The sequence below is a fragment of the Rhinichthys klamathensis genome, unplaced genomic scaffold (assembly GCF_029890125.1).
Source record: "Rhinichthys klamathensis goyatoka isolate OS25496 unplaced genomic scaffold, OSU_Roscu_1.1 h1tg000065l_1, whole genome shotgun sequence".
Classification (NCBI taxonomy): domain Eukaryota; kingdom Metazoa; phylum Chordata; class Actinopteri; order Cypriniformes; family Leuciscidae; genus Rhinichthys; species Rhinichthys klamathensis.
Window position 1 is genome coordinate 1169129 of NW_026606608.1, and position 24082 is coordinate 1193210.

Below are 24082 nucleotides of genomic sequence, written 5' to 3' on the forward strand. Positions count from 1 at the left end.
CGCTTTTTACAATACAGATTGTTTCAAAGCAGCTTTATAGAGATAACAGGAAAATAATGTTGTAATAGTATTGTTAAATATAAAATTTAATGTCCCCAACTAAGCAAGCCAAACACAAAATTTTTTTGAATACCATTTTTTTTTCTCCACAACGTTATTTGATTTTTGTGTTGTTGTTTTAGCTTATTGTAATACTTGTTTTATTGTATTTTAAGTCATCTTAAAGGAACACGCCAACTTTTTGAGACTTATTCACCGTATCCCCTAGAGTTAGATAAGTCCATACATACATTTTTCATCTCTGTGCGTGCCGTTACTCTGTCTGACGCATCCACCGCTAGCCTAGCTTAGCACAAAGACTGGAAATGAATGGCTCCAGCTAGCATACTGCTCCCAATAAGTGACAAAATAACCCCAACATTTTCATATTTATATGTTGTGATTTAAATCTGCTACTTGGGCGGAGTGATTAGCGCAACACTGAGCAAACTCTCTGCTCCTCACCATGGGGCTTCTCGAGCAAATCACTCCACCCAAGTAGCAGATTTAAATCACAACATATAAATATGAAAATGTTGGGGTTATTTTGTTACTTATTGGGAGCAGTATGCTAATTAAGCACAATCCATATGTCAAAGTGGTCTTGATGCTGCTGTAAATGTTACATCATTTTGTGTTGTGTTTTTGTGTGTGAGTGTGTGTATGATAATGCATTTTCTTCTATTCTATTCTGAATTTCACTTACATTTAAATTCTTCCATAGATTCAAAATGTAATTACAATTATGTATCCTGTAGGGGTGGCACGGTACATGAAAAAACATCCGAACCGTTCGGTTCGCTTGTCTCGGTTCGGAGTGTGTGTGCATCTCACGTTTCGACGCATGCGCAATGTAGCCTCGTGCCCGTATGTGACCTCAGACGTGTGTTTCCTTTTCGCGCGAAATAAGACGTGTGTGTGGACATACATATATGAGGCTTGTTCGACTTGAACCGGTGCTGCACAGAGCGATCGGTGAATGACATCAAAGTACCGCGAGAGCGACGGCTCCGTATGCTTTTCAATCACTCTCGCGGTACTTTGATGTCATTACCGATCGCTCTGTGCAGCACCGGTTCAAGTCGAACCTGTCTATGAGTCGAACAAGCCAGTAAAAGGGGAGTATGGAGTGCTGCATGTCACGTCACACGTAGAAATGGCAAGTGGGAGAGATAAGGAAGGCTAACCGGAGTTGGAGTCCGGAGTCCGGTGTGTGGGAACATTTTGGATTTCATGTTATGATATTTAAATATATAGCTACAGTGGCTAGATAAGAAGAGATAGATAAGATTAGATTAGATAAGAACTCCAGTCATATGTTTCCAAATACTGCACTTTTATTTCAAGTGAAAAAAAATGTATCCTAGAAGCATTGTTGATACTGTTCTTGTGTTGAGGTTGAACTTATGTTTCACTTTATGATTATGGCCTTTGCTATTGCTATAGCCTAATTATAGGCAATTATGTTTCATGTATTTTGACTTATTTAAAAGACAGAGTTTTAAGAGTTCCTCTTTACACTTAAGTTGGCAGTTTGATAAATGCAAGTTAATTTCAATCTTTGTGTGCTAAAAATGCACATAAGTTCCTGTAGAGATAGTGATACATATTCTACTTTTTTTGCCAAATAAACAAAAAGCATGTCATCAATGTCTTCTCTCTTGCTCTATTAAAATGTCACCTAGCTTTCCTCGGAGATGGTCCCAATAATGTGTTTAAAGTCAAGTCAAATTGAGTTTGTGCATGATTGCATGATATAACATTTTTGTTAATACTGTATCCTAAATTGTGGATAATTAAGCTATATATCATATGCTGAAGTACATTTCTGGAGTGTTAAAGATTAAAAGAAAAAATAACAACAAGAACCGTACAGAACCGAAAACCGTGACCCTAAAACCGTGATACAAACCGAACCGTGGGTTTTGTGAACCGTGCCACCCCTAGTATCCTGTTTGCTGTCTCATTTGGGAATTGAATTGGAATTTTCAAGCCGTTCTCAGTTCAGATTATTTACTGTACTTTATCAATATTATCATGTATGATCATTTGCATCATTGTATATTATTAATTTTCAGACAAGGCTGGCAGCGCATCTACTCTCTGGCCTTGTTTGTGGAGCACATGCTTCTGGGTGTTGGAGAGCTGCAGTTGAAACTCAGGCCACTGGTTCTGGAACACACTCGACGCCTAGCACAAGTGAGTCCACTGATGCTCCTTCCTCAAGCTGAAATGAAACTCCTGAAGGAACTATTTATCAATACTCATCTGTGTGCTAAAGGTCCTAGAGAAGAACTCGGACCTCAAGAAGAAGCAGCCGTTTGAGGCAGTGATCACCGTACTCAAAGCCTGTAAAGATGAAGCGTCTCAGAGCATTTTTAGGTTTGATTTGATATTAGTTTTTTTTTTTGTCAAAGGATTTAGTAAGAGGCTTTTATTACAGGATTTTGGGGATTTGTCTCTGGCAACGTTTAAATGGACACCCTTTGTTTCAATCAGAATGAAATCATTCCCATTGATGAATCCAAACGTAGTGTTTACATGAACACTAAATAAAGTGATCAGGTTGATGCGTGTGTTATGTCACAAGCTTCAAATTTGAACTTCAGATTTGATCTTTGGACATGTGCACACTGAAGAGATTCAGAGAAATGTTATACTTTATTTTACTGTGTCCTTGTACTTACCGTAGTAATTTATGCATAATTACATGAAATTAAAGGGATAGTTCACTTTGAAATTAATTTTTGATATGTTTTAGCTTACCTCAAGGGCATCCAAGATGTAGGTGTCTTTGTTTCCGCAGTAGTTTCAATTTTGATATTTTTAGGTCAAACCGTTCTTGTCTGTCAGTCATATAATGCAGGTCTATGGTCACCACCTCAAAGAGCATGCACAGAGAAGTCCAGATTAAACATGATTTAATGACTCGTAAATGTAAGTACACATTGATGGCCTAAGACACGAAACGAGCGGTTTGTGTGAGAAAACGAACAGTATTTATATCGTTTTTACCTCTTGTAACCACAGCCACGTCCAAGTGATGCGAGGGCGAGGACGCTTCGGTCTGCGCAAGCGCCGGAAAGCGCCGGAAGTGATCTCTCGCGCGTGTACGTCACTCATACAATTGTTTTATTTATTTTATTTTATTTATTTTTTTATTTTACGACGGTTTAAACATCCCGGATAAGCGCAAATTAGTACCATTTTAATTAGCCGTCTTACCTACAATCTCTGTTCTGTGTAAACAATGAGTGACGTACACGCGCGAGAGATCACTTCCGGCGCTTGCCGGAAAAGACCGAAGCGCCCGCGCCCTCAGATTACTTGGATGTGGCTGTGGTTACAAGAGGTAAAAACGATATAAATACTGTTCGTTTTCTCACACAAACCGCTCGTTTCGTGTCTCAGGCCATCAATGTGTACTTACATTTACGAGTCATTAAATCATGTTTAATTTGGACTTCTCTGTGCATGCTCTTTGAGGTGGTGACCATAGACCTGTATTATATGACTGACAGACAAGAACGGTTTGACCTAAAAATATCAAAATTGAAACTACTGCGGAAACAAAGACACCTACATCTTGGATGCCCTTGAGGTAAGCTAAAACATACCAAAAATTTATTTCAAAGTGAACTATCCCTTTAAGCCTCAACCAAAACCTAACCCTATAGTAAATACATGTAGTTAATTATTATTACTCAGTACTGAAATATATAATTACAGTGTAACAATGACACCTTAAAATAAAGTGTAACCACCCCTTAACAATCTAGGATTTGGCCAATTCATTCTGATTGGCAACTTTTGTTTGGACAGTGCTTACAAACAGATTATTAAGGTCCATGTAAACCCAGCTTCTGTCTGTTTACCCAGGTTTGGCATTCAGCTTTGCCCAGTGTGTATGGGAGACCCTCGGGACCCTTTGAGTCTGCCGTGTGACCACATCTATTGCCTGACCTGCATCAAGCAGTGGCTGGTGCCCGGTCAGATGCACTGCCCTCTGTGTGTACAAGAAGTGCCTGATGACTTTGAGCTCAAGGCCTCTGAGAGAATACGGTAATCTAATACTTGTCTGTGCTTAATTAGGGGTTCAAGCACAAAGTGCTGAAACCCTATTGTAATTGTAAGGATTTGTAGAACTGATCGTGCTGACCAAACCGTAAGTGCTGGAGACTTGAAACCTGGCCAGATGGTAGGCCTCAATTTGGGGAGAACCTATCAGAGTAGGACCCCGATTGGCCCATAGGTGGCGCTACAGCAACCAAAGTACTAAATTGCTATTAACTCCTAGACCGTTTGATTTAGGCAGGAACAATTTTCTGCTATGTTGAATTTTGTCCACAACCTACTTTTGCGAACTACTCCCTGGTTTTTCGCCCGATCGGAACCAAACCAGTCTAGGGCAATTCCAAAAAAAAAGTTTAAATTTGCATTTGGGTGGCTCTAACAGGATCATTTAGAAAAGGGGCGTGATAAATTACACTCAAAAGCCTATAAATCCTAAAGGAAATCTCAGAACTTCACAAAAATTGATGAGCATATGTGTCATAACATGGTGAAGAAGCATGCAAAGTTTCATGGAGATTAGGGGTGGTTAAAAAAATCGATTATTGATTAATCGCGAGTATGTTATGGACGATTATGAATCGATTATAAAATTTTCAAAAATTGATTTTTTATTATTTTAAAAAAAAATTGCGTTATTATTATTGCCGCATCGCTGGATCTAGAGAGAAGCCGCCGTCGAGGAAGCGACAAGACAGCGCCTGAAGAAGCCGGCCGTCTTCGCCACCTTCAGCCCTCCGTGCGAGCTACGCTATCCGGCGACGGATCCTTTCTTGCAAAACTAACTGTCTAAAAGAGCAGCGAGCGTCTTTTTCAAGATGCCTTGCACTTCCTGCGGCGCGTGCAGAGCCCCGCACAGCGACGCAGACCGCCATGTGATCTGCGCTCTCTGCCTGGGCCAGGAACACGCAGCTCTTGCCCTCAGGGGTTTGTGAGCTCAGCGACGCACTTCCGATGTCGACCCTGCCGGCTGCACTGCCGTCGTTTTCTGATGCAAATGCTCGCCGGAATGACTCCCTCGAGCGTCTATCTCTCCTTCTCCGCCCCCTCTCCCGGACTCGCAGCCGCCGCCTCAGGGGACGAGGCGCTTGATATGGACGCGCTGCTGACAGCTGTTCTAACCGCATATAATGCAAACATTATTTTGCATTATAAACTTTTTATTTACCTTGACATGTTTCGACTGCAACCTGCAGTCTCCTCCACCTGAACAACACCTTGTCTTTCTAGAACAAAATTGTCCAATTTCTACAGTATGTTGGTTCTGATCTACTTCCTTAAGGAAATAAGCCTTTCATTTATTTGTTATTGTTTCGTTCAACTTGAGTCACAACACAATGTGATGTATTCATTTCTGTGTTCTACAGAACATAAGCTACATACAAATAATTCTGAAGTTATAACTACACGACACAGAAAGTGCTTTGAGTTGTTGTTAATAAAAGAGTTAAGTAATTCAGCAGCTGACTTTTTTTAATACTGCAATCACTTTGTAGTGTTTTTTCGTTTACTGTTGTGAAATGGAAAATCAATAATCGCTAATCGAGAATCGTTAATAATCGAAAATCGACTGTAATCGAATCGGGACTTCAATAATCGTAATCGAATCGAATCGGGAAATCAGACAGATTAACCACCCCTAATGGAGATTGGACCATAAGTTGCACTATAACTGTTAAAAAGCTTAAAAACCATGTATTTCCTAGACCCCGCTAAATGCTGCTTGCAGCTTTAATATTCAACAATATTATTGATCTCCTGCATTGACAGCATTATGAGAACTGAGCTGAGCTGGACGATGACATCACGGTTTCTCCAGAGCGGCTATATATATATATATAAATGAACTAAATTAATAACTTTTTACAGCAGAAATGAACCATCACTGAACTTACTTAAGCTGGACTATGACACTGTTTTCTTCTGGAAATAATCTTTGCTGCATTATTTTCCTGTTATCTCTGTAAAGCTGCTTTGAAACACTCATATCAGGGTGGCCGCGGTTAGGCTAGGCCAGGTTAGGCCTTAAAAAGTATTAAAATGTCTTAAATAAAGTTTTCCTAATAAAATGACTTAAAAAGTATTAAAATGTCTTAAATTCAGATTCGATGGGTCTTAAATATTTCTGGTCACATTACCGCTAAAATTTCTCCAGTCTGACGGACCCAATGTCCATCAAAATAACCAGTGAAGCATCGAATCGCGAGAATAATTCTGATTTTATTACATAAACAGTGATTGATTTTGATAATGTATTTCTGTTGAGACTCTGTGAGAGATTTTATAGTTAGAAATCAAAACTAATGAGCATAACAGCACACATAAAAAACTCACAGAAGAAACATACTGAGGTAAAAATTCAAAATGTTGAGTTATTTAATTATAACATATAATATAGTTAAGTAACATAACATGACGGGAGCTATTTTGCTGAATATTCTCACGATTGCAAATGTTACATTGATCAATAAACAAGTAGCTAATATTAAATTACTCGGGTTAAACATTAAATATTACATATATACGTATGTAATATAATGTGTATTTCCATCACAGGTTTGGTCTTAAATTTCATTCAAAGTGGCATTAAAAAGGTATTAAAAATTAAAAAGTCTGTAGACACCCAGTTGTAAATAAATGTCTTGACTTGTGCTGGATAGTTGTGCTTTATCTTTCTGTTTGCCTGTGTCTCTCTCTGTCAGTCTAAAAGATTGGGTGCTTATTTTGTTCATTAGGGGTCTCATCAATCAAAACACATCGTTCAAAATGCGATGTAATGCTTTCTTCATTGATCTGGTGTCCAGCGTGTGCTTCAAGGACAACACTCCTCCCAGCAGAGACATCATACTCCACCTTCTGTCTCTTCTGATGGTCGACGCCTGCTCGCTGCCTCAGATCAGAGGTACGTCTGCTGGTGGTAATGTGTATGTGTGGTAGGGCTTTGACTTTTGCCCAAAAATCTTATTCGAAGTTTGTTTGTTTATTAATACTAATATTGAATATTAATTATTAATATTTTGACCATTAAATGCTGCGGCGCTAGGGCTGGGCTAAGGGGGCTTAAAGGTATTGTAGGTAGAATTTTTTTTAAAAACTTTTTGCCAAATTTGTTTAAACTTTCTATATATATCAATGCATAATTAAAATGTAAGTACTCTGGAAAAGAGAGTATAAAAATCGAGTGTCTGTAGTCCTCTCAGGGCTGTAATAAACACAGCTACTTATCTCCATTCACTTCCACCCCCTCCATTCTGGGCTCCTTCCAAAACCACGCCCCCAAAACACATGAACGCGCGATGCCGACAGCTCACAGCTGGAGGACGCGCTTACTAGCGCCGAGCGGAGAGGAGCAGTGCATGTAGTGACATCATGTCAGACTCACATGTAATAAAATACCTAACTTTATCATTATGAATATAAACAACTAACATGGCTGTTAATACTCACTATCAAGCTAGCATATCGATACTGTTAAAGTTTAAAATATATTGAGTTTGATTCGTTAACGAGCTAGTAACATAAAGCAAAGCTAAAAACAGGTTGCATTGATACACGTTTTCCCATTACAATCAGTTACACTGTGATGAAGGTGAATTTTGTGTAAGATTCATAACATATACGCCGTGTTTTGCATGTAATTGTGTCTCTTACTAGTCTCTTACCCTCCTCGAGTCAAACGAGTGCGCGCATGTGGGCAGCGCATGTAGCAGCGGGGGTGTTGCCATGGTTGCGAGAGAGTGACAGTCGCCTAAGCCAATCCTTTGTTTCGTCCCGGAAGGAAATAATGAGCTGTGTTTAGTGCAGATTAAACGGTCTAGAGTCACTCGATTTTTATACTCTTTTTATCAGAGTACTTACATTTTAATTATGCATTGATATATATAGAAAGTTTAAACAAATTTGGGAAAAAGTTTTTTAGACCAAAAACGACCTACCCAACCTTTAAGCCCCGAATGTTTTAAGTAAAGCCCCGAATATTTTGTAACCTTGTCTTTCTCATAGAGCAAAACAATTAATCAGAAAAACAAATGTGAATAAGATTACAGCTGCCGCGATTAACCCTCTGGGGACCAGAAACGCGCGGGCGCGTTTTGCTCGTTTTTTTTCACATAGCAGAAAAATAGACTTAAAGTACTACCATCATTTCTGTTCATATAGAGTTAAGAAATATGAGAAAATAATCTGTTAAATGTCTACTTTTTTATGTGCGCACATACAATCGAAATAAAATATTGTGCTTTTGTAAAATAAAGAAAATAAACAGGGTGTGCGTTCTGCCTGCAGTCACCGTGAACTTTTTTTCTGGAGCACGTCTCTAATCTTCAACACAACTCAGCTTATACTATTCACCCAGCCATAAGCAATATATCTTTTAAATCGTTTGAGTTTGTACTTTTAAATGATCCGATTCAAAACTAAAATTAATATTCTCCGTTTATGTTATCTATATAAAAAGAGAGACGTGTCAGCCCGTCTCATTATCGTTCTCTCAGCTGATTATCCCTGGTAATGTGACACGCCCACGGAGAGCACGCGCTATTCAAACGCAAATATGTGAAGCAACACATTGAGACGCGTGAACGCCCATAAACTCTGAAAACACACATTATTTTTTAGTCAGATTAATCTACTGTCGTCTTGCGCGGCTATATGAGGAACAATCCTGGGACATTTACCACTGGGTTTATTTTCACTGCGAGGATGAACAGATTCAGCTGAGAAGTAAGTGTTTTTTGCAAGTGCTTTGTTCTAATCGCGATATAGAATAACGTAGTGTCTGTAAACGGAAAAATAGCGTACTGTTAAATGTGAATCATGTGTGTGTGTGTGTGTGTGTGCGTGTGTGTGTGTGTGTGTGTGTGTGTGTGTGTGTGTGTGTGTGTGTGAATGAATGAATGAATGAACGCACAGATACGCACTGTTACAGACTAAATAACATTTCGTTGACTCGTTTTGGATAAAGTTTTTACTCTAAAATAGACATCAAATAAGCTTTTTTTAGGAGTTTCTGCTCATATGTTAAATATATAGTATGTTTTGTCAATAAACTAATCAACTAAGATGTTTTAGTGTTTGTTCAAGCTATCAAAATAATGAATCCTCAACTTTGAAATATGTATGATCAAACTAAGACATTTATGGAGAAAGACAATTTTCTTTTCAAGATGTTTCCAACTCTAACTTTGAACTGAAATAAAACCATGTCTATACGGTGAAGGGTGTGTGATAGAAGTGTCCAGACTTATGCACCCTGTATTTTCCTTATATAAATCCAAACAATCTAAAAGCCATTCTTTTTTAAATCTCCTCATTCTTTGTGCAAAGCTCCTGTAATGATATGGCCTGATAGCACCTAATAGGGCCATTATGGGGAGGGTCTTTGTCTTTCTCAGGTGTGAAATTCCACACATATTAATGAGAGACCACGCCTCCTCGCATAAAGCTTTCTCAAACAAAACACGTCATTAAAAATGTAAAAGACTTTATTGACTTATCTGAATGAGTAGTCAGGATGATTCTCACATAGTTTTGGAGCAAATATTCTAGGCTATGTGATACAATTTTCAAAAGTCTTGTGAAGAAATAATCAATATGTGTTTTGTGGTCTTATTTCAGCAACTTTCATTTTTATTTTTTTCAATAACCACGCATAAACATTATTCTATTAAAAATACAAACATGTACATACATGTTGCTCACTCATCATGGTAGCCAAGTTTGTGCTATATAGAGTGAATTTACACCTTTGCCATTAACATGTTTATAAATAACTGAAAAAAGCACAAATGTCAGTGCATGTCAAAACATCCCAAGGGCCCCAAAAACACTCTGGTCCCCAGAGGGTTAACTTACCTAATCATGAAAAGTGCATAGGCTATTACAGTTTTACAGTGTGAGCCGCAAAACCACACTTGCAACTTTGGGCCGGCGAGCCGCCGGCCTCAGTGTTAGGAAGTATCGTGTGATATCAGGTAACGAATTGCTTTACGGCAAAAAACAGATCTGATAAAATTCTGATAAAATGAGCATCGAACAGAAATAACCCGGCGCCGTATACATGTGGTGTTGGGCGGCGCGCAGCTCTTAAAGGGGCCATAGGTTATTTCCACTCGTTACAGCGTCCATCCTACTGAACAGGTACAGGGGGAGGGGATCCGGCCGTGAGTGCGAGCCATCTCTGCGTGAGTGCTATTCACGACAGTACAAGTACTCCACAGCGACTCTAGGGGTCGCTGTTTGACTAAAACGGAATTCCTACTTAGTGCTGCTTTAAAGGTACTTGCAACGTGCTTTTGCAGCATTGAGCATTGTAGCCAATCACAGACATGTCTGTTAAACGCATCGGCCAATCAGATGCGTTTAAATGAGTTCCTGTGCTGAAGATGTGTTTTGCTCACCGTCACCGAGTTCTACACTTTTCGCAAACCGGTCATTATTATTGGCAATAAGAGATTCTCGGCACTGTATTTGATATTCTTGATGCTGCTCTGATGCACTCCATTACGCACCGCTCTGTTTGTTTTCATGATGACTAAAAGTTCAGCTGTCTAACGTTAGCTCATCGATGTCCAAATGATTATAGAAGCCGGGGCTTACCGTTCACAGAAGGATGTTAACAGTAAACCTGGTAAAATGTGGTAAACCTGGTAAGCTGGTAAAATGTAAGTAGCGCCACACGTTGCTTTTCAAATCGTCAGGAGTGTAGATTTCGAACTCCTCGTCAGGCGTTGTTGTTGTAGGCGTTGGCGCGACCAGAGCCGGATTAACGCAAAGGCAAACTAGGCACGTGCCTAGGGCCCGATTGGTGGGATGGGGCCCAGACAGAAGGACAAAAAAAAAAAATACAAATATCCTATCTACAATTTATTTCAATATTTATTAATTAACTAAAAAATAGTGACGATGTTTATCTTAACCATAGACTGTTACATTACGTCACATTAACGTCAGCCCATCAGGTGCTGCGAAGCAAAAGTCTAAATAGGCACGCAAAGAAGCACAGCTCTAATGCAGGTGTGTGCGTTGTCGTCATCTATTTTGGAGTGATTGCAATGTATTCTAAATATAAACTTGTACTGTAGATCAGCGTCATTTCTGGACAAAAATCATTCACCGCTTTATTACGAGTTTAAAAGAGCGCGAGCGTCATTAACGTGCCCAGACGCGACGCTTTGAATTTGCACGTACAATGAATAACATCGTGTCGGGAGCTGACTAAAAACACTACAAAAGTAAAAGACAGGACGTTTGTATTCAAAGTTAAAAAGCCAACACACTACAACATTTTAAATGTTTCAAATAAAGGATCTCATGGGTCTATCTTCTAAATTCTGCTGATGATTAGATTATACCCTGTCTGACATCAGCCTACTTACGCCAATAATATCAGTTTAGAATATTTTTTTTTCTAATCAGTAGCGATCGTGTCTTTCTCTTCCACTTGATTTGTGTATAGCATATTTAAGCTAGCAATGCATAATATCATATTACTTATATTAATAATATGACATTATCTGCAGTCAATATTGATTAAATGGGAGGGGAAAATCCTGCCCATACCGCAGCTATCAAAAAAATTATAAAAGCATATATCACTGAAGTGGTATTCTGGAAATGTGAATAAATTGAATAAAACAGCAAAATAACAATAACAATAACATCTTCATTAAACAAAAAAGAGATTACCTTAGATGAAGTTTGATAATATGTACATACAGTAGCCTACTGGTAAAAAGTCTGGACCAATTACTATTTTTAATGTTTTTGAAAGAAGTTTTTTATTATGCTCTACAAGCCTGCATTTATTTGATCAAAAATACAAACAAAAAAAAACAGGAATATTCAGCAAGGAAGTGTTAAATATATAAAAAGTGATAGTGAAGACTTTTTTAAAACAACTTTTTAATAATAAAGTAAAAAAAAAAAGTATCACAGGTTATAAATAAATATTAAGCACCATTTCTAACATTTGATAATAAATCAGAATATTATAAAGTTTTCTGAAGGATCACATGACACTAAATTCAGCTTTGCATCACAGAAATATATTTTAAAGTATAGTATAGGAAAACCATTATTTTAAATGTAATAATATTTCAATATATATTATTTTTCTGTATTTTTGATCAAATAAATCCAGGCTTGATGAGCATAAGAGACTTCTTTCAAAAACATTAAAAATAGTAATGTGTCCAAACTTATGTACTGTGTAAGTAAAAACATTTAAAATTAAACGTTGTATAAATTAAAAGGTTAGGAATCATATATGTTTCAAGAGTTTTTTATTAGGGGTGGGGGGCCTCCAACATGAATATTGCCTAGGGCCTCCAAATGTCTAGAACCGGCCCTGGGCGCGACCATTGTTTTGATATACAAAATAGGCGCTGCGCTAACCAGGACACTAACGTCACCTACTGGAAGCCCAGATGACCAATAATGGCCTTGCTAATGAGCTCGTGATTCACAACTTCACCAGGCGTGAAAAAGCCTCGGAATCTGAATTGAAAACAACGTTTACAAGCAAACACATAATGCCCATAACAGGTTCGAATATTAAAAACTGCCTAATATTCGTTCGAATATCATTATTTTTTTAAATATTCAAATTCTATTCAAATAACGAAGTTCGGAGTCAAAGCCCTAATGTATGGAGGAATAGAGAATAAATGATCGTAACGCTGTTCCTCGTGCTCTCAGGGCAAGACCGCAGGTTCCTGACTAAGGCTCTTTCTCCCTTCGATGACTCTGTGGATAAAAACCCAGTGGTGCGTTCAGTGGTGCTGAAACTCCTGCTCAAATACAGGTGAGTGCAGGATAACATATATTAACATGTTATTATTAATAACATATATTTCCATATGTTTTTCAATATATTAATCAATTGAATATATTGACCATAAATATATTTTGTTAATATGTTGAATAATACATAAGGAATTGCCACTAATGTGTATTCACATTAGTTACTTTAACTCAATTGAGTTATGTTTCTGCTACACAGAGTATTTGAGTTGAGTTTACAAGGACAGTTTTGTTGGTATTACTTAAGGTGCATGTTGAACTCATGTAAAGTCTTATTGGTCAAACACAAATTAGTTGAGTTCATCATACTCAATTCTGATGCTGGAAGTTGCCAGGTGGGACGTTTTGGGACGCCATTATATATTTAAAACAATAATATCTTAGTAAAAACCTAAAGTAGCATTGACAAACTATATATCATTTAAAAGCTTACAATCATTAGTTTTCATATTTGGTGGCTGTTTTCGAAAATAAATTACAGAGGAGCAGTAATTTATCAATTTGCAACAAGAATATTTCATATTCATTAGGAGTGTTTAGGCCTTTATTTTGAAATAGCAATAAACATGAAAAATCATGAAAGATTGGTAGAAACCTCAGTTTGTTTTCATGCCAAAAGTTCAAAAGATAACACCAATTCAATTTTATGAGAAAAAAAGGTCTGAAAATGTTTTAAATATAAAGAAAAATATTATGGATTCTCGATTTGTGATGCGGCTGCGAGCTATAACACACATATGTGCTCTTTTTATGCATTTATTAGAGGTAGAATTCAAATCAAATACTGCCAAACCACCCATACTACTTCTGATTATGATGTCTACTTCATAAATCATTTGTAAATTATGGAAATACATGGTTCAGATCACTCAAAACATATATGAAATGGGAGGCGCCCTTATATAGGCAGTAATGGAGTCTGGTGTTCACCTAGTGGAAGAGTTTGGTACTGCGCCCAAATGAAATCTTACTGAAAGCTCATTTTATGAGATATCAACCTAAAATTTGGATGTTTGGCTTTCATTTTCTTGCAGTTTTAGAGTAAAATATATTTTGTAATATATATATTTTAGATAACAGTCTAGGGTGACAGTCAAAGGGTTAATCAGTTTCAGTGTAAAAAATATTGCCTTAATTTCTCAATTGTTATTATAATTATTAATACTATTATTAGGTAACTAGATCAGCAGTGTAAATACATTTAAATTCATAAGCACACAACACAAGACACTTATTTTTAAATATAGTTATTGAACTCTTCTAATACACTGAAACTAATATAACATTAACTCACGCATTCAAACAGTTGCAGAAAGAAAGTGAGGAAAGTTTAAGAGAGTGAAATAATGAAATCCCATGTTTCTAGCAATGTGTGCAATTACTAGGACCTGAACGAGCCGCCAATCATTAATTCAGCCCTTGCATTGAGTATTCAATGAGGCTATAACTTTCTTAAAGGAGAACTCCGGCGCAAAATGAACCTTTGGTCTAATAAAACATTGGTTTCAGTCAACCGTTCTCTGAGATTTGTTTTCATGATAATCGAATGTAAAGAGTTTTATCTCTAAAAACTGTTTAGCGTATAACGCTAGTAATGGGGGCATTTAATAAGTAAAAAGAAATCGCTAGTTTATACCACTAACAAGACTCAAAATAGCCCCACACGAACACAGTAACATAATGAGGGTCCCTACATGCAAAACGAAGCATTGAGAACTTTGTAAGTGTACAGACCGTTTTTAATAAGAAGATATTTTATGAAGACAGTCCACTTCGTGTATACAGACAGGAGCCATCTTTGGAAAACAGTCTCGACTAGTCAAACCACGAGCTTTAAGGCAAAACTAAGAAAAGGAAGAAAAGAATTGAAATGAGGCAAGCTTAACTTTAGTCTTCTAAACTAAAGTCTAAACTAATGCTTTGTTCGTGTCTTGAGTTTTTAAACCCTGGAGGAGTGCTGACCAATTACACACTGCCTTTAGTTCGGGCGTAACTATTTCTCCTCCCCAATCAACATGGTATCTTATTATTCACATGATCTCTAACTTTCCCACTCTAATAGTGGTTAATTTCTACATGTTTTGACAATATGAATATGATACATTTTACACAGATTTGATTCATAACATAATTTGAGAAATGGAAAACCATTCACACCGATACCAACCATACTTCCTATGAACTACTAAACAGTTCCTCAAAAGGACATAAACAATGAGTGATTACAACATGATATTGGGGTTGTGGACATGATTTAGAATTATGCAATGAAATAATATTTGATTATAAGTCCTTCTAGCATTGTTTTGGATTGATCTGATGCATTTAAGGCCGTTTTTGTGGGTTTTAGAGAGTCTGTTTTAGCTCTCTGTTTTGGGAATCACCCTTCTTTGGTGTTAACTCATGATTTTCCTTGTGAGACTCAAGATGTGCCATTTGTCTTTGTTAAACTGCCTAGTAACAGTTGACATTTTTAATAGTTGGAGGAATTGGTTAGTTTCCTAGACTGGCTGGTGTCACATGAAAGATCTTCTGATTTTACGGTCATTAGTGTTGATTTGTAATCCGGGTCTTTTCACAGTTCTGATCAAGTCATTACTGTCTGATGGAAATATATTTTCTTTGAATAAGGCTACCCTTCTGACACATTTATATATGTATGTAATAATCATTGTCTTTTGCTATTTCAGCTTTGATGATGTGAAGCACTATCTTCAGCAGCATCTGACAGAGGTTGAGCAAAGCAACATCATCGAGGAGACTGATAAAACTGAGCTTTATTGCTTGTACATAAACTGTTTGGAGGTGTGTATTTCACGGCCCTCACCAACTCAGTTCGCTTGCCATATTTTACAGCTTAGTTGTAGCTTTCCAGATTCTCTCTTTGCATATTCTAGGCTTTCTCTTAGAAGAGGTATTGGAAGAGTTTACATGTTTGCTTTTCCTTCACAATCCACTCAAACTCACTCAAATTCAAGCAACATTTAGATCAAAATATTTTTAGTCTATGTAAACAATAAACTCAGTCTAGTGTGACTGTTAGTGTAAGTGTATTTTGTAATTTAAGCATAACCCTAACCAAAATTTGTGACGTTTATGATTTAAGATGTAAAAATGTAAAGCGAATGTAAGTTCTAAAGAAATTGTATGTTTTTTTAAGGTTGATTTTTACGGATTACGACTTTTTTTTTTGGTAGTGCGTGCAATTAAAATTAACTGGAAAAACTTTACAATAAGGTTCATTAGTTAACTACCTTACTTAACATATACTAAGAATGAACAATACTTCTACAGCATTTATTAATCTTCGTCAATGTTAAGTTCAACATTTACTAATACATTATTAAAATCAAAGGTTGTATTTGTTAACATTAGTTAATGCACTGTGAACTAACATGAACAAACAATGAACAGCTGTATTTTTATTAACTTACATTAACAAAGTTTAATAAATACTGTAACAAATGTATTGCTCATTGTTAGTTCATGTTAGTTAATACATTAACTAATGAACCGTATTGTAAAGTGTTACAATTAGCAGAAACGGTGGATAGTTCACCCAAAAATGTAAATCCTGTCAGTAATTACTCTCCCTCATGTTGTTCAACCCCGTAAGACTTTCGTTCATCCTCGGAACACAAATTGAGATATTTCTGATTAAATCTGAGAGCTGGATCACTCCTCCATAGGCTTCTAAGGGATTGAAACTTGCCGGCCCAGAAAAGTTATTAAAGAAATCGTTAAAATAGTCCAAGTGACTACAGTGGCTCAATCTTAAGTTTATCAAGCGACGAGAATATTTTTGTGCGCAAAAAACAAACAAAAATAACGACTTTATTCAAGTATTCATTTCTTCTCTGTTGGCCTCGAGTGACTTCACGTAGTGTAACAGCGCAGCGCTTCTGTGTTGAACGTCACACACATCACACACACATGACCAGGGTCTGCCAATAGTGAGCCTACGTGTGACGTACAACACAGAAGCGGATAAGAGAGTAATTACTGACAGAATTTTCATTTTTGGGTGAACTATCCCTTTAACTTACATAGCATTTTGGTTACTGTCTTAAGAATCTGTATTAAAACACGGACATGTGGCATAAGTTTGGTTATGAGTACAGTAAGTTCCTCCTGTGTGTGCAGGACTCGATGTACGACCGCACACAGTGGCACTCTGTGGCGGAGCAGCAGGCCTGTTTGCAGGAGGAAACACACTTTCTGCTGGAGTTCGCTGGCTCTGCCTCTGTGTCTTCACACACCGCGTCTATAGAGCACCTGCAGCGGGTGGCCAGGGTCCGGCTGGGCCTGGATATGGCCGCTGACCTGCTAGTCAACAGAGCGGCCGGTGCGGCTGAGTGCTTGTGCTTTAATAATCATTTAAATTAATCAGTCCTTCCAGAAAAACACAGAGTTTTTTTTGTGATTGTTGCAGGCAAAAATGCTTGTTTATGCGGCACGTTTTCTTAAAAAATGCGATGGAATATGCAGGATATTTATGCAATTTTATGCGATGAAATTACGGTAACTTGCAAAAACTGCGGTTTGATGAAAAAGAGAGAAAAGTGATTCCTCAACACCCTGTTCTCACTATACTACCTTAATGTAAAGAGTAATTTCTTATTACTTCCTATGATAAGCAAGCATATACATCACAGAAAGTGCTGGAATATTTCAGTTAATCTTGGGTTTTTTTCAGATCTTAATAAACACATCAAACTTACAAAACATTGATGAGTCAAACAAGTTCTGTAGCTTTACAAAAGGAATATGCTACAACTTCTGTAAAAATGAAAAAATCACTGAATAAAACAAAAAAAAGTGTGCTTCCTGTTTTACAGCTTTTCGATGATGTTCACGTAATTACGTCACTTCATAACGTTCTCATGGCAACAGGGAAAATGGCGGCTCTTGTGTGAAGCAAACGCAACATTTCTCAACTTTCTGCTAAGATATATGTGACTTTTTTGCACGGAAATCGGCAATTTATGCGGCGAAAGTGTGGTGTATTTGAAAAAATGCCCCCCGCATAAATATGAGGACTTTGGCTGATTATGTATTAAATCATGCGATCGCATAATCACGTTTTTCTGGAGTTACTGATTAATGCTGTTCATTAAACTTTCTATTAAAGGTGCATTGTGTAATATTTAGGAGGATCTGTTGACAGAAATGCAATATCATATACATAACTATGTTTTCATTGGTGAATAAAGACCTTATATAATGAACCGTTATGTTTTTATTAGCTTAGAATGAGCCGTTTCTGTCTACACACACCGCGGGTCCCCTTACATCGACATGTTTCTACAGTGGCCCTAAAGGGACAAACGCGTTTCGTCACTATGCTGTTTTTCGTGCAAAGAAGCGAATAAAACACTGACACAATGATGAACAGGTAACAATAATAATAACATATCGTTTTACTGAATAATTAAGTAAACCTAATTTCTTAATTTATCTTTGTAAAGAAACCTCATTGTGAACTGGCTACTCTCTGCTGTCTCAGACGACGACATCACTTCCTGTCGGCCACCTTAACTTCTGTTGGGTGCAATTCACAACCTCACCACTAAATGCCTTTAAAAATTACACACTGCACCTTTAATTAATTTAGTGCCGACATTTATATTGTGCATAAAAAAATTAACCTTCTTTTACGACCTTGAGAAATCTTTTTTTCTGTTGGTATTGATATTGTATTTCTCGTTATAGGTGTACATGATGAGTTTTTGAAGAGTGTGGTGGACCTGTGCCGCCGGAGCAGGAATGACTGGTACAGGGTTTACCTCATCAGAAAGATCTGCAGTCTTCATGGGGTCGAGTACGTCCAGAAACTTCTGCCTCAGGAAAGCTTCAGGTGGCTGTTTCCTCAGGAGATCCTGGAGTCGGTGGGTTTTAGTTGAATTCATTTCATAATGCTGATATGAGCATTTGTACTTATGTTGTGCTTTAACCGATACACTTATTTCTCTCAGGATCAAGATGACAGCCAGATTGACCAGTATCTAGCATGTGGAATGGCCTACAAAAATATTAGAGATGCTGTAGCCAAAGCCATGCTAGATTGCAACATGAATGGAATACAGAAAGCCATAGAGGTATTTATTTACTCCTTTACACACACACACACACACTCTCAAACAGTGAGACACAACGTGTTGAGCATTTTAACCAATCACACATATATCTGTTGATGTTTCTGTTATGAATGAAATATTGTTCGGTACTCGCGCTCACTGGCTGAATTCTGCAATCTTATGAATTCTCTTATCGTAAACATTATAACTAATCGCACGTTTCTGTTGAGCTTATGAATGCAATGGCCTATTTGAGTAAAATTGTATTGGTAGCATATAGTTCTCTGATTGATTAAAGTAATTGGTTAAATTCAAGTAAAAGAGAGCACAGACACATTTAATATAGTAATTATATAAACTGCCCCTGGATATCAGATTGGCCCTTAATAGAAACGTTTATTTCTGACCCCGGCAGTGACCATTGATAGAGTTTCAGTTCAGTAATATGTGAAGTGCCAGTTGGGTTAGGACGCCCCATTAGACAGTAGTGAGGCGGTTCACTAGGGATTGGAACGGAGCAATTATGTCCACTCATTAACACTGTAGTTAAATGCTTATTATGCAGTCAAATTCTTGGCATTTCTCTTCCTCACTTCCGTTGACATGTCTTCCGAAACATCTTTGTTTGAAGGATTGCAACTGCACACCCATGAAGAAAGCTGTTTATCTGCTAATGGCTTTGTTCAGAGAAGTCACCTCCCTGTACAGGAGTGCAAACCAACACATGCACCCTAAACCTGAGGTAAAAACACCAACAACAAGCTGTAAAAGTTCTGCTTCATCATCTTAGAAGAACAGTTTATAGAGGTTTCAAAAGTACAACAATTAAAGCTGCAAGCAGCATTTAGCGGGGTTCAAGCATTTAAGGCCTTTAAGCACATAAGCATTAAAGACATTAAGTTTTATTTAGCAAGCATTTAACCACTGACATCATAGATGGAAAAGACCATTTATAGCCAATACATGCAATTTACCATAGGAAATACATGGTTTTCAAAGCTTTTTAACAGTTATAGCGCCACCTATGGTCTGATCTCCATTTTAGATCATTATTTTAAATAAATGATAAGTAACAAAATGTTAGCACATATATGTAGTATGGTTTACCACTTATTTACCATGTTCTAGCATGATTTACCATAGTTTACCATGATTTACCATGTTCCAAAGCGATTTACCATGATTTTAGCATGATTTGCCATAGTTTACCATGATTTACCATGTTTTAAAGTGATTTACCATGATTTTAGCATGATTTACCATAGTTTACCATGATTTACCATGTTCCAAAGTGATTTACCATGTTTTTAGCATGATTTACAATAGTTTACCATGATTTACCATGTTCCAAAGTGATTTACCATGTTTTTAGCATGATTTACCATAGTTTACCATGTTTTACCATGTTCTAGCTAATAAAAAGCATGATTAAAAGTCATATGGGGAATTATCATAATATGTCATATGGGCAATTACTTTTTTTTGTTTATTATTGTTTCATATTTTGAGATTAAAGAGCATGATGTCTTATGAAAACATTCCAGAATTCAAAACTCTGGTCCCAATTTGGTCCCCAGTTCAAAAAGCATTTACAGTATTACACAGATGAATACTTCGACACATGACCTCTGTGTTTAGGCATGATCAGAACATGTATATCCCTATGCCTGATATTCATGTTGCGTTTGTTTTCTTTAGCAGTGTGCTGGCCTTGGAGGTTTTATCCGAGGCTCAGACGTCTTGGTGAATGATGAAATGCGAGCGTTTGCTGAAGCGCTGGTGAATAATCGCCTGCATGCTCTGCGTGTTGGACCGCAGACGTCAGGCAGAGAGTTTGTGCTGGTGGAGGTCACAGTTCACATGGCTGCAGTTCTGCTGTGTGGAAATCTGCCTTTACTGCAGCCACTGCAGCGACTGGCACTGTCCCCACACAACATGACGGTACGAACCCTCACGCATGACATCATGGAGTCACATGGGGACAGGAATGTGATCGAGTTGTGATATTTCTGTCATGTTCTCCTCACAGGCTTCATTCATCCCAACTATGCCTGATGACATGTTGGTTGTTGCCCAGCAGGCCATGGGGCAACTTCATTGGTATTGTAAGTGGCACAGAACACACAAGATCCAGTGACAAGCAAAACTCAAGACCTGTCAAAATTAATGTTAATGCCTGATCAGAAACGTGTAATCATAATTAAACAGAACTTCATTATCAGAACTTTTATAATAGAGGAGAACATATAACTGTGTATATGTTTTATACACAGAGAAAAATAGCCTGTATTTGACCAAATTCGAGACAAAGATAATGCGGTAAATGTTTGTATGGTTGTCATTGAATGGGCCGCTAAATATAATTTAGTCTTTAATACGATTTTCCCAATTAATAGGCAAGAATAAATTGTGGTGTCCTTCATGATTCCTGTTCTTACCGACAATAAAGCAGTTGAATGCGACGAGCTCGTAATCACGACTTCAGAAGTGGGAAGTAGGACATTTCCAACAGCGTTATTACAGAATGAAATAACACGAAAGTTTCCTATGATTATGTATGATTACTTGTGGCAAAACATAAAACTGCTGTAATTTGACATTGTTTGGACTGGAGTGAAATTGGATGTTAAAAAAAGAGGGGGAAATGTATGGCAGAATTAAAAAAAACAAAAACATTTTTACTGACTAGAAACATGTATTTATAAAGTAAAAGGGAAAACCTTTTTGATTTACACATTTGACTGTTAAGAGTGCATAGACAAACATGTGATGTTTAGCAGGATTTCTATTCAGGTGGCAAATTAAATCTCCAAAAATGTCTTTGAGCCAATAGAATTGATTTAAGCTCTAAAGTTGGGGACATTTTGACAGGTCTTTGACATTGACAAGCCATTCTGATTTGGGAGGACTTTTTTTTATCATTTCCTAATCTCTGGTTTTTTTTATCTTGACAGTCTGTCCTAATGGTCATCCATGCACTGTTGGTGAGGTAGGGTCATGTCTTAATTCCTATGATTTGGCTTGTGCATTAACTATATATTAGGTCACAGAACACAGAATTACATTTAGTCATCAAATAATTATTCATTTATTTTTCCTAAAATTAAAAATATATGTATTTTCCTCCTGCATCTGTCCAGTGTGGTCAACCCATGGAGGTTGGTCGCTGTCCCGACTGTAATGCAGAAATAGGTGGCAGCAACCACAAGCCTGTTCAGGGCTTCCAAATCATGGGGAGACAGTACGTTTGGTTTTTTCTTGCAGCGAATGCTCTTTTATTCTTGCTAGTTTTGGTAAATATAATGTATAACCTATTTCTCTGAAATATTGATTCTGACTGCATTCTGCAGTTACATATTTAATATAATAACCTTTAAACTGTATAATTGACCAGCCAATCTTCTACCAAGTTTGAACTAAATTTGTTTCTCATGATCTTAAAAACATTTCATCCAAAGCTTTATAAATGCTTATAAATAGTTGTGTAGACAAATGTAATTGTGCCCTAGTATGAATTTCTGGAAACACTATATACAATAAAGTTCAGTTTGTTAACATGCATCATGAACTAACATTGAACAACAATTTTTTTCTATCATTTCTTAATATAGGTTGTTATTAATTTATTAATATACTGTTGTTCTTTGTTATTCTTGTCTGTTCATAATACATTTTACTAATCTAAACCCACAGACAGGGTTTAGATTAAACCAGTATTAGGCTTTAGTTAAATTAGCGCATTTAAGTAGCTTTAATAAACGTGCCTTAGAATAAAACATTACTGGTGTGAATCTTGAGACATTTTAAGATTTCAGTTAAAACCGCTCAAGCTAGCTTAAGCCTTGTCTGTGAACCCGGGTGTTAGAGGTAATTGTTTAAGCCGTTTTTCATTAAATTTGAGCTCTTGTTCCTCTTTGCAGAGGGGACCGCACTAAGTCGGGACACATTCTGGGCGACGCACAACGTCGTGATCAGCCTGACATGCAGGACACTAAGAACATGTCTCCGGCCCCCTTCGCTCTCCTCAGACTGCTCACACACATGTCCATGCTGCTGGGAGCTCAAAGCAACACACAGGTGTTTATATATATATATTTATGAAAGTATGCTTATTTTGGTTTGGGGTATTGATACATGCAGGGCTGCTAACTCTCACATGAGACTCACGCAATTGACACTTTTCTCATGCTCTCACGCCACACATCCATTTTCTCACGCAAAGAGGACACCGACAGAAAAGGAGGGTTACTTTGATATGAAACAACAGCTCAGTTTTCCACTTATGTTAATTTTATTGCGAAATTCAAGCAATAAATACTGTTTTGGCGCTCTTAAACATGACAGCTCGTTGTAGCGCCTCAGTTACGGCACGTGAACTGATCATCTCTTCCTCTTTACTACTATTTAATAGAAATTAAACATGAATGAACATTAGAAGGTGAAAGATAGTGAATGTTGGAAGGTAAATGTTGAAAGATACAGTACAACGTACCGAAACGTAACATGTCACATGTACTTGATCAATCAGTGTTTCAAACGTGGAAAGATCTCAATAAAACAGTCTATAACAGCAATTCCCAAACTGTGGTCCGTGAGGGTACTGCAGGTGGTCCGTGGAAAGGCAAAATAAAATATAAAATAATATTTTTTTACCTTCATTTTACCAGGAAATTCCCACAAAAAATAAAAAGTAAAAAGAATATGAAGGCCTATATTGATATACATTTTAAATTAGATTTAAAACAAGAGTCAGAGGCAGAGGTTACCAATAATGGTAATTATCATCACATCACACGCATAGCCTTTATAGGCAGTTTATATGAAACGAAATGTTTATAAAATGGAATGAATAAGGCCTGTTGTTATTTTAATTTCCAGTTCGTTTCTTGATCTCGCGTTTCTGAAATGTTTTGCGGATGTGCTGTTAAAGGTTGCATCAGCGATTTCAGGCCCAGAAATAAATGATCACATTCATCTAATCTTTCCTAACGATCAGTTAGCTGCCCGCCCCATAAGCAGGCTGTCAAAAAAACACGTCTCTGTAGACAGCCTAGGCTCTGAGATCTGCACACAAAAACAAATGGATACAACCA

At 37.3% G+C, this 24082-nt stretch overlaps 1 protein-coding gene across 1 annotated transcript in view; it reads left to right on the forward strand.

The window, feature by feature from the left end:
• The window catches only part of rnf213a (ring finger protein 213a), a 118472-nt gene that overhangs the window by 70705 nt on the left and 23685 nt on the right, over positions 1–24082 (forward strand). The window contains exons 43-57 of the mRNA XM_056249969.1: positions 2118–2238; positions 2321–2421; positions 3919–4101; positions 6846–7012; positions 12808–12913; positions 15603–15717; positions 17056–17257; positions 18625–18800; positions 18888–19010; positions 19621–19731; positions 20688–20930; positions 21019–21094; positions 21944–21978; positions 22130–22230; positions 22910–23066. Of these exons, the coding sequence (XP_056105944.1) occupies positions 2118–2238; positions 2321–2421; positions 3919–4101; positions 6846–7012; positions 12808–12913; positions 15603–15717; positions 17056–17257; positions 18625–18800; positions 18888–19010; positions 19621–19731; positions 20688–20930; positions 21019–21094; positions 21944–21978; positions 22130–22230; positions 22910–23066 (2017 nt within the window). The remainder of the gene's footprint in view (positions 1–2117; positions 2239–2320; positions 2422–3918; positions 4102–6845; positions 7013–12807; positions 12914–15602; positions 15718–17055; positions 17258–18624; positions 18801–18887; positions 19011–19620; positions 19732–20687; positions 20931–21018; positions 21095–21943; positions 21979–22129; positions 22231–22909; positions 23067–24082) is intronic.